The following is a 10872-nucleotide window of genomic DNA, read 5'->3' as shown; positions in this document are numbered from 1 at the left end:
GGGTGCACCGTGTACTACTGTATGGAAACTGACAGTGGCCCTGCAGTAGGCGACATAATAATTGGACATAGTGTGTGGCATAACGGGAGACAGAGCGGTCGTCATTACGGGTGACAATGTGCAACATAATGAGCTAAGAATACTGTAACAGTGGACCTAATGTAGTGCGTAATCTAGCGGGTGACATAATGTGAGACATAGTTGGCAACATCACAGCACTGCAGCACAGTGTGAGGTAATGTCTGTCTGAGTGGAGCACAAATCCTCTCTTCCATTTTCTATCTCATTACCTGACACAATCTGTCTTCCTCCAACACACACACACACACACACACACACACATCCCCCCCCCCCCGCCCCCCCCGCCACTATTACTCCCTGGGAGAGGTAAACACTCAAATCTTTATCTACATAGCGCTTCACACACACGCGCGCGCGCACGCACACACACACACTTCCTTCTCGCCTCTGTCTGCACTCCCACGTCTCCTGTTCCCCCTCACTGAGCTGGACGCGGTCGACTTACAAACCTAGACTTACTTTTGGGAGGGGGAGTTCATACACACAAGAAAACACGCTGACATCACACATTTCAGCTACGAACAATTAAAAGTGTTCTTGCTGTAACTATAGAACAAGGAAATTGATTCCACGTGAATCTAGGTAATATCAGGGGCACTACAACTAAGTGGGCAACATATTGTGTAACACAACAATTTGTGCGACACTTGCCACTCCATCTTCTTCTTCCTCCTCCATGCTACGTTTCCTTCTCCCTACCCCTTTCCTGATCCACACTAAACCACCCAGCCTCATTATTGAGTTGAATATCTCGCCTGGACATACACACGCACACACGCAAGAAGAGATCGCGAGAAATCAGTACGAGAAAAGTTTCGAAGTACTGTGCACTGATAGAAGGTAGTTTAGACGTATGTATATATGAAATATTTTATATGGTACTATAGAAGAATGCACACATTCAAATACTAAACTATGGGACAACATTAGAATAAATAAAATATTGACGATGGGACACAACAACAAAATAGGGCACGTAAGACGTTTGTGCACGTTCTTCCACAAATGACCACAAGAGGTAGACAAAGCTACCAAACGTTCCTGCTGAACTCCAGCTTCCGGTTGTACGTCGTCTTTACTGGTCCCCGCGTCCAGCGCGGAGACATACTGCGGCTGCCAAACTTGGGTTCCACAACAACGCGTCTGCTGGAAATCTTTTGGCTGAGGGGGCCGACATGGACGCGCAGGACAACGTGGCGCAAAATGTCGGCTTGACTCTCCGTAACCTGCTCAACTCCGTCCAGTGCGTCACGGCTCGGGTTCGAGGTCAGTTTGGCCTGCTTCGGGTCTGGAAGCGACGCTATGAGCTAAACGATGCTAACGTTAGCGTGCTTAGCATTGTTAGACTCCTTGGTGTAACGTGGAGCTAAAGGCTAACGTCACCTCGAACCACACTACTGTGAGGTTTTGCAAAATTATATGACGTCAACCGTACTGACGTAATACGTAGGAAAAGAAGACTAATGTGAAAGCCACACTATACTGGACTGTTTTTCGCAGGACCGCGTATTCTTTGACGTCAGACGTATTGTTCACTGGACGAGTTTTTAACACGGCTACTTCTCCCCCGACTTCATACGTCAACGTTACGGGATGGATATATGTCGTAAAATTGATGAATGCCGGAAAAGGATCAACAACAGGTGGATTTCTGAAACGTCATAGCTATAAATTTCAACGCATGATAAAATCCGTATTGCGCAACATTTGACAGGTCAAAGATAAAAACAAAAAAATGAAAATCATTTAAAAACCCGATGTGCTCGAAAAAAGTGAAGGCATTTTCTAAAATCTGCGTAAACAAATACCAACAGGAACACATCGAAGAGTAAAATTTGCTGTCGACCATTGGTATCTTTTGAATTAAAAAAGACAAAAAAAGACATTTCAAAACATAAACTACCATCCATTCATTCTCCTCACAAGGATCGCGGGCATGCTGGAGCCTATCCCAGCCATCTTTGGGCAGTAGGCAGCTTTACCACGCAAAACAATGACCATCCAGTAACTGAACTGATTTCATAAAGGTTGTTGAGTAAAACTTTAGTCCCTCTGGAGTAATATTACGCAATTGATTAGTTGATTAGTTGTTTCTTTAATCACTGAACATTACCAGATGAACAACAATATTTGGTTAGTAACCAGTAATAAAGGGAAAAAGTGTTTGGCATTACACGTGAATGCAAAATAAAATGTTCTCCAGCTAGTTGATAGAATAATTGATTAAAAACATATTGGATAGTGACAGGCCCTGTTGGCACCATAATGGAAGAAGAGGGGCCACACATTGAGTGGGTCTACCTGTGCCTATGGGTGGTATGAAGTCATCTGTGCTTCCGTAATAAGGAGCTCAAATGCTAACGCTAACATTCGTGTTTCTGCCTCAGACGGAGAGCCCAATGAGCGTGACGGAGACTTCAACCTCTCCAACTTTTGGGACACTTTGAGTTGAGTACTTCAGCGGAAGATACGTACATGATAATTACTGTATACCCGTTCAATGCTAATGGACAGCTGCAACCTGAATGCGAATTCTAAACCTCTGCGTTGCAGGCCAGGCGGTGAAGGCGGTATCTCAGGAAGCCACCAAAGTCAGCCTGGCCTTCTCCAAGCCGCCGCTGCCGTCGCAGCAAGTTAGTTTTCGGGGCATTTTGGGAAGATGTGACAGGATCAGCCTGTGACCATACATTGTTTTTTTTTTGATTTGTTGTTTTTTTTGGGGGGGGTTGTTCTCTGACCGCAGGATGGAGAGCAGCTGGCCGACTCTGTCCTCAAAAGCGTTCTGAGCCTCGCCACCGTTTATTACTGGCTTCCCAAGAGCCAAGGTAATGCTTGCTAACTGACACAATCTCCTGCTTTCGGGCGGCGATGCCGTAACAGACTATTGAGTTGCCTTTGCGGGGTCGGGGGAGTGGCCAAAATAAAACAGGCCAAAGGATGTCAGGGTGGAATGTTTCCACATATCGGCGAGCTTTCAAAGGTGGAAAGTTATCAGGTTGACGGTGGAATATTGCCAATTCAACTTGGTCCCCCCCTGCCATTCTATGTCAATGATGTTCCTACCGAAGAGTTCGGGGAAAATGGCGGGAAATGTTGTGCTCTTTCTTTATTCCCTTTGTTTTTGTCAGGCGTCAGTCTACGTCGGTACATCCGGGACGCCGCCGTGCAGGTTCTGGAGGGGCTGATGCAACTCCTGGAGGTCATACTTTGGTCGCCGTTACAGAGGTACGCGCAACGATGTCCGCAGAAGGATTTGGGTTGGGGGAGGCGAAGAACTGACTTGTCTCCTCCTAGTCTGACTCAGGAGCAGCTGAGGTCTACAGGCGGCGTCTGGTCAGCATGTGACCGCTTCACCCACCTACCTCAAGGTTAGTTCGTGTGCACCGCCTCCCTAATTACAAAAACAAATGACCAACAGCACCGACTTACTTAACTACCTACGGACTGAGCTGGCCACCTACCGACTGACGTACCGGCCGGCCGAACTCTTCCCTTTTATCTCTGGACCTACCCTTCTACTGAAGCAGCTCTTTCACAATTGATGTTTCCCTTCCAGACAATAAGGCTGCAGCGGTGATGGTCCTAACTGGGCAGAGCGGCATTGTCAAAGACGCCATTGAGGAGTTAGAGCAGGTAGAGGCCGCTCAGGCGCAACGCGGCCGCCCTGCGCGCAACTCCGCCGTAACGGGAACGTCGGCGTCGATCTACCAGGCGCTGTCCGAAGCCCACGGCCCGTTTGGGGATATCCTGGACGACGAGGAGGACGGTGAGGAACCGCGGGGCGACCGGGACACGCGCTGGTCGGAGCGGGACCGCCGCGCGGTCGCCGCCTGCCAGGGGATGATGAAGGCGGCGGCCGCCTGCCTGAGGAAAACGACGGCGGCCGTCAGGACCCGCGGGGACGCCCACGCGCCGCAGAGCGTGGCTCAGCTAGACGACCTCGTCGACGGCATCAACGGAATCAGCCCAGGGTACGTATGCGTTCCAATGTACAATCGTACACGCACACGCGCACACACGCGCCCGACCTGCTTACCTAATTCCTTTCCTACCAACGCCCCAAGCAGTCTACCTATTTACCAAGCTTTCTTTCTTCCTTCCCATCCAACCACTTATCCACCTTTGAAAAAAAGTACCTCAACCCACGCACATTTTTTGGCGCTCGCCTCGTATTGTGCAGCATTTGGAAGCACCAAAACAGCTTTGCCGAAGTGGGAAAAAAGAAAAATGCTTGAAAAAAAAAGTCTTGTCTTAACACGCCAACTGGTGTTGTCAAAGACAACAAAAACATGCCCACACGCACACAAGCATGCTTCTCATGTTCATTTTTTCTTTCTTCACAGAGTTGATGACCTGGCTTTGTGTCTGTACCCACCTCTGGACTACAACAGTGTGGACAGTCATGTAAGTCTTCAGCGCCCACACAAAAAAACGCCTGCACAAACGCACATGCTGATCTACAAATACGCACAAACGCGCGTGCGCAGAAAACACACAAACACGTTGAAACGCTCAACTTCGGAAAAAAAAAGGCACCCATGCACACACAGGGAAATATACACAAGCACCCGTGCACTCAAATAACCTCTCACACACACACACACACACACACACAACTCAAAATCGCATGCACGCGATTGCCGCCCACACACACACAGGCATGTCCACCTACATTACAACACACAAACGTACATAAACAGACATGCGCATAATCACGCACATTAACCACACGCACCCACGCATCTAAAAATGCCCACGAACAAAAAACACACGTGCGCAAACAAGCACACACACGTCAACCCGCCCAAACACACACAGACTCACAAAAAGCTTGCACAACAAAGACACACAGAGAGACACACACACACACACACACACACACACACACACACACGCACACACGTCCGCCCTGGTAAGGAATGCAAGTGGCTCGCCTGCAGATTCTTGTGGTGCGTCGCATGATTGATTGTATGAGCAATGAAATTTCATGAACCTTGATGGTATTGATTGCTACCTGTTTATTGCGCAAGACGTTCCCGAAGGTGATGTCAAGTCCAACATTTCCTGTTTGGTGCGGCCCTGCTCATGTAAACACGACATTCTGATGAATATTGCGTTTGCACAATATGAATTAAGCAGAAAACTGCACTGGTTTGGCTCGTCGGCAAGCGACCCCTTTTCCGGGTCGAGTCATGTGACGTTCGCAAGCTGAGCAGCGACTCTTCCTGACCCACTGTGATGTCATTTTCAGTCGACGGCAATGTGGCCTTCAGCCGCTCTGCTCTCCGGCTTTGGAAGCCACTCTCACCTGACCCGCCGCAACTCGCTTTCGTTTGCCGCCTTCAAATCCAAACTCAAAATCGTCTATTTAAGATACATATTAAAAAAAAAATAATAATAATAATAATAAAAAATATCATTTGAAGTCTTTTTCCAGCGTTGTGATCTCAAACACCGTTCTTACAATTGGGACTGTATTCAGAATGGAACAGCCACGTTTAAATAGGATCGCAGCACACACCTGCCGCCATTTCAAGTACCTCCGATGAACTCCAAATCAAGTTCAGCTGTTCGGGCCGCGCAACCATATTTCAGTTCTTTTTACTCCGGCTCTCTAAAGGGTGAAAAAAGAAAAATCCATTCGGCTGAGTTGCACAGGTTATAAGCTGCATTCATGGACCGCGTTTTGAAAGGATTATTCCTGGTGTCATTTTATGGTATCACAGAAACGTACATTTTGAAGAGGGTGTGCGGAGACATTTTTTTTTTTTTGAAATCCACCCAACATGTTTCAACAAAATAGGCAAAGCAATTCTAAGAGGAAGTACTTCTTTTCACATTGTCTACGAGTTGCTGCAAAGAAACATTTGCTCTCAGGAGGACTCCGAAGAAATCCCAGAATGGGGGTGGGGGGGTGGATGAAGCAAAAAGCATATCTTTTGAATCATGTTATTTGGTTTTTTTTTTGTTTTTTTTTTCTATGAAAGGGTGACACCGCTTTTAAAATCGTTGCAACGGCTCCCCCGTTTCAAGATAGATTTTATTCGTGTTTAAATGTCTTAAGGGTCTCGGGCTCTCTTATTTATCTGAACTGCTTGACTCCTATTCCCCTCGCGGATCCCCACGTCCTTTTTGATTATTCCCAGGGTGGGGACCAGAACACACGATGAGGCTGCATTCGGCCATTTTGGTCCCCAGCTACAGAACGGCCCCGCCAGAGGACATCAGGTCCGCAGAGACTGTTTTTTTTATTTATATTTCATTTTTTTTAATAAGAGGAGGCTTAAAGCACACGCTGTGAGCTGCTTCCTCTTTGCCTTGACATGTTTTTTTTTTTTAAATGTAGTTCATCAGGTTATGTGTACTTGTTTTTTGTGTGTGTGTGTGTGTGTGTGTGCGTGCGAGGGAGCGCGGGCATGCTTGTGGGGATATGTATCTGCGTATGGTGGGGCGTCGCGGGACGGTCCGCTTTTGATGTTGTATTTCTGATGTTTGAATTGCAGGGCACTTTGAGTTGCATTTGAATGTAAGAAAAGTGCTCTCCAAATAAAGTTTGATTGGTTGATGGATTGATCAAATACACGCGCTGTCAGGCGCCATCTGGTCAAAATGGAGCCACGCCTCGTCGTGGAAGGCCTATGACGCCACCGTCTTGACGGTGAAATCTCCCAACCCTGCAAAACCAAACCACGACTATGTCAAACCCGTCCAAAAGGTTTCGTTGCGCAACTCGCCGAGCGCCATCAGTGTTTTGATGCAGCGACTATCTCGTCATCATTCGTTTTTTTTTTTTTTTTTTTAAATTCACAAAGCCTGAAACCTTTGGACTTTTGGAGAGACGCAAATACCTTTTTGAAAGAAGCTTTTCAATAAAAGTTCATTTTGAAATAGTTCATTGCTCAATCAATACACATAAACCTTGAATGCCCTGAGTACCAAAAAAAAATCGCCGTGACCTGGAACCAGAAACTTCAGTTTTCCTCTCTTCACCCCAAAAATTGAGATGTCGGTTTTGCATCCGAACCCTGCACATGATGTCAATGACGACAACTTGGAACGGATTCTGGAGCTTCCGCTGTGTTAGGAACGACTGTCAGCAGAAATTTCCTCTGTTCTTCGAAACAATTCAGAAAAAATACAAAAATGGGAGATTGTTGTTCCAGGTAGGGATCGGTCAGTCATTGCCAGAAATTCCTGCGGCTCCTTTCGTGGTCATGTGTGCCCCGGGCCGTTCCCCGCCTGGCAGGTTTTCTGACAATCTTGTCAAATTTAGTTTAGTTGCCGCACATTTCCGCACCTTCTTGAGTGTTTCGGACGGCCTCTTCATGTTTACAGATTGCACTTTTCTTATCATGTCTGCAATGGCAATACGGGAGAAGTGCTAAGTGTTCATTTTATTTGCAGGTCACCAAACTGGCGGCGCTTTTGAAGAAAGTTCTCGCCATAATCGGGTGAGGGCCGCTTTCCGCTTGCTCTTTATTTTTCACCGTCGATTTTATCTTGCATTATTTTGTCATTTTATGTTCACTTTACTTTTGATGGCGGCTCCTCTTGTTGGATGTTGTCTTGAGGGGGAAGAAATTTCATCTGTGCCGTATACAGCACATTTGACAATAAAGTTGGACTTGACTTGACCGTCCACCGCGAGGGAAGAAATTATGAGGTGTTTATTAACGGCAGAAGTGACCTTTTGTTGCATTCAGTCCTCTGTTGGGACTGTTTGTACAATATTTCCGAGTTCTGCATTGCTCTTGCTCTGTGTTTTTGTACTATTTAAAAACTGTGTTTTAATTCTAAAAAAGTGCCATCAAATGGCATAAAAGAGCGGTCCCTAACCTATTTTGGTGTCACGGAACGCTTTCGACAAGTTCCTGCATTTCGCGGACCGTCAACCGTTCGCCGACCGGTTTGATGCTGCACCTGCAGCGGTTGCTAACTCGCGTTCAAATTCCAGTTCAGTTGAGCTGTTTCAAGTCTGATTTCAGTGGCACGAATACAAGAATTCAAGTCGGGCCAGCTCAGGAGTCAGTGAAGTAGTGTGTAAACAGGTGTGAAGGAAGTGTGGCTGGCATATTTGTGGAGTTCGCGGAACATTTGGGTGTGTTGGAGAAAATTGTTGGTCTTCGTGCCAGACGCCTGCAGCTCGATCTGCCTTAAAACAACAATGCCGTAACGAATTCCGCGTTGTTTACCCGTCGTCTTCCCGTCTGTCACTTTCTCCGCCCCAAACCAGTTCCAGTCACATCTGTGGTGAAGCCGAACTAACCTGGGTTCAGTTCCTGAACGGAGCCGTGGACCACAACCTGCAAAAAGCAAAAGATCTCCTTCGGCTGGACAGCTAGTGTGTGTGTGTGTGTGTGTGTGTGTGTGTGTGTGTGTGTGTGTGTAGTATTTTAACTCTTGATTCACAACATAGTGGAAGAGATCGTTCTTTATCATCTGCTACGCATCTGAGATTTTCCCGCCTCCTGATATTTGCTGGGGTTTTTTTTGTCAGCTGAATAAATTGATTCTCAAAACGTCACCGAATTCTGTGTTCATCTCGGTGGAAATTCACATCTAGTTGGAGTCATGGCTGTGATTGGGGAAAAACGGAATTTTGGACTTGACCTGAAATTCGGTAGGCAAGCGTATCGTGAGTAGAGCCACCAAAAAAAGGCTCAAGAAATCATGTCCGAACAGACAGTAAGTTAGCCACGTTTGTTTGAAGCCGCCATGTCTGGCCATTTCTCTCTGACTCTTTATCAACAAACTTCTTCTGCGGGAATGTTTTTTAAAATTCAGCCGCTGACACTTGTTACCGATAGCAACATGAAATTTGGAAGAATTGTCTATAATGAGTAGACCCACAAAAAAAAAAAAAGCCATGCCTGAAACGGCACAGGATATTTTGCCACGTTTGTTTGAGGGGCACTTTTGGATATGTCAGTATTTTTTTAATTCAGCCGTAGAACTGCTTTAACTTGGCAACATGAAATTTGGTAGGCATGTTTATCATGAGTAAACTCACCCCCCCGCCCCAAAAAAAAAAATCTTTCAAAAAAGACAAAGGAGATCAGCCACATTGGAATTAAGCGGTTCATTTTAGGGTCATTTTGGCCATTTCCAGAGATCCTTCAATGACATCTTATTCATCAAATATGACGAGACCCACAAAAAGTCTCAAAAAATCCATACCTGAAAACACAGGAAGTCTCCCACATGGATTTGAAGAAGACATTGTAGGACCATTTCCAGGCATACTTTATTGACAAGCGTTTCCATCTGGAATCTTTTTCAAATTCAGCCCGTGGAGCCAGTTTGCGCCAGCAACCTGAAATTTGCTCGACCTGTCTATCATGAGTAGACCCACCCAAAAAGTCAAGAGTAGATGCCTGAGAAGAAACAGGACGCCTTTCACGATGGTCTGAAGTGAACATTTGAGGTCATCTTGGCCATTTCCAGGGATCCTTCATCAACAAACTTCCCCTTACGGGACTTACTGACATGTAATCATCATCAGTAGACCCCCGAAAAGTGTCAAGAAGCCCCACCCAAAAAAGACAAAAGTCATCCATATTGGTTTGAAGCGGACATTTTTGGGTCATTGTGGACGTTATCAGCGGTCCTTAAAAGATTCTTCTCTGAAATGATGTCCAATTGCTACTAAATCTGAAGCATGTATTTAAGATGGATGGAAGAAAAAAAAAAGAGCAGAGAAATGTTGATTTGCCATGAAACAAACAAAAAAAAAAAAACTTAGTTGACCCCAGGTGGTCAGAGATTGACTAAAGGTGTGCTTGATGCAGGGTTGTCGGGCTTTGCAACTGACAAATGTAGTTTGATCACTGTTCAGTGACAGAACAAAGATGTAATGTCGACACTGCTTGGTCGAATGCCACGGGGTGTGGTCTGAAGACATTTGGAGCGGCAGAATGTGTTTAAAACCTGACTGACTGGCTTTCGAGAAGTGATAAGAGGTGCCTGGCTCGCTCCGCTTCGCAGGTATTAACTGGCTCTCACTGTCGTCGTGCAACACAGTGCTGCCGAGAGACCGCGACGCGGCGTGCCAAGATGAGTTTGCTGTTCAACAATTCGGGTGAGTCAAAAATAATCCCAACTCATTTCAGCTGCGCTCAATCATTTTATTACCTGCCGAAAACCAAGTCGCCCTTTCCGAGCCCCAATGAAAAAAAAAAAGATTGAAGACGGAAATTTGGATGTACCGGGCAAATATTTGAACATTTCGCGACCCGTCGGCAATCCAGTTTTGGCACAAGGTGGCGATGGCTTTCTGTGACTGAGCACAAATGTCAAGTCGGTTTAATTTTGAGGCCTTTGATGGCGTACTCATATTTTAATGTGCGAATTTGACGGGAATCAGTGTCTTCCCCTTACGGGACTTACTGACATGTAATCATCATCAGTAGACCCCCGAAAAGTGTCAAGAAGCCCCACCCAAAAAAGACAAAAGTCATCCATACTGGTTTGAAGCGGACATTTTTGGGTCATTGTGGACGTTATCAGCGGTCCTTAAAAGATTCTTCTCTGAAATGATGTCCAATTGCTACTAAATCTGAAGCATGTATTTAAGATGGATGGAAGAAAAAAAAAAGAGCAGAGAAATGTTGATTTGCCATGAAACAAACAAAAAAAAAAAACTTAGTTGACCCCAGGTGGTCAGAGATTGACTAAAGGTGTGCTTGATGCAGGGTTGTCGGGCTTTGCAACTGACAAATGTAGTTTGATCACTGTTCAGTGACAGAACAAAGATGTAATGTCGACACTGCTTGGTCGAATGCCACGGGGTGT

At 46.0% G+C, this 10872-nt stretch overlaps 1 protein-coding gene across 2 annotated transcripts; it reads left to right on the top strand.

Moving 5' to 3' along the window:
* The first annotated feature begins 1174 nt into the window (after positions 1-1174).
* Positions 1175-8605, top strand: ccndbp1 (cyclin D-type binding-protein 1). 2 transcript variants are annotated; one of them, XM_019860483.1, is made up of 11 exons: positions 1176-1347; positions 2469-2528; positions 2635-2714; positions 2825-2906; positions 3210-3306; positions 3376-3449; positions 3638-3714; positions 3793-4052; positions 4425-4485; positions 7486-7532; positions 8315-8605. In XM_019860483.1, exons 1-11 carry the CDS (start codon positions 1257-1259, stop codon positions 8421-8423), a joined length of 1038 nt encoding a protein of 345 aa, XP_019716042.1. In that variant the 5' UTR covers positions 1176-1256; the 3' UTR covers positions 8424-8605. The 2 variants fall into 2 exon arrangements, with proteins under 2 accessions (XP_019716043.1, XP_019716042.1); XM_019860484.1 differs by lacking the exons at positions 7486-7532; positions 8315-8605 and adding an exon at positions 7685-7703 and having other exon boundaries at positions 1175-1347; positions 4425-4510.
* The last annotated feature ends 2267 nt before the right edge of the window (positions 8606-10872 follow it).

This window comes from Hippocampus comes, unplaced genomic scaffold, assembly GCF_001891065.2.
Source record: "Hippocampus comes isolate QL1 unplaced genomic scaffold, H_comes_QL1_v1.1 scaffold106, whole genome shotgun sequence".
NCBI classification, from domain to species: domain Eukaryota; kingdom Metazoa; phylum Chordata; class Actinopteri; order Syngnathiformes; family Syngnathidae; genus Hippocampus; species Hippocampus comes.
This window is presented reverse-complemented; position numbering and strand designations above follow the sequence as displayed.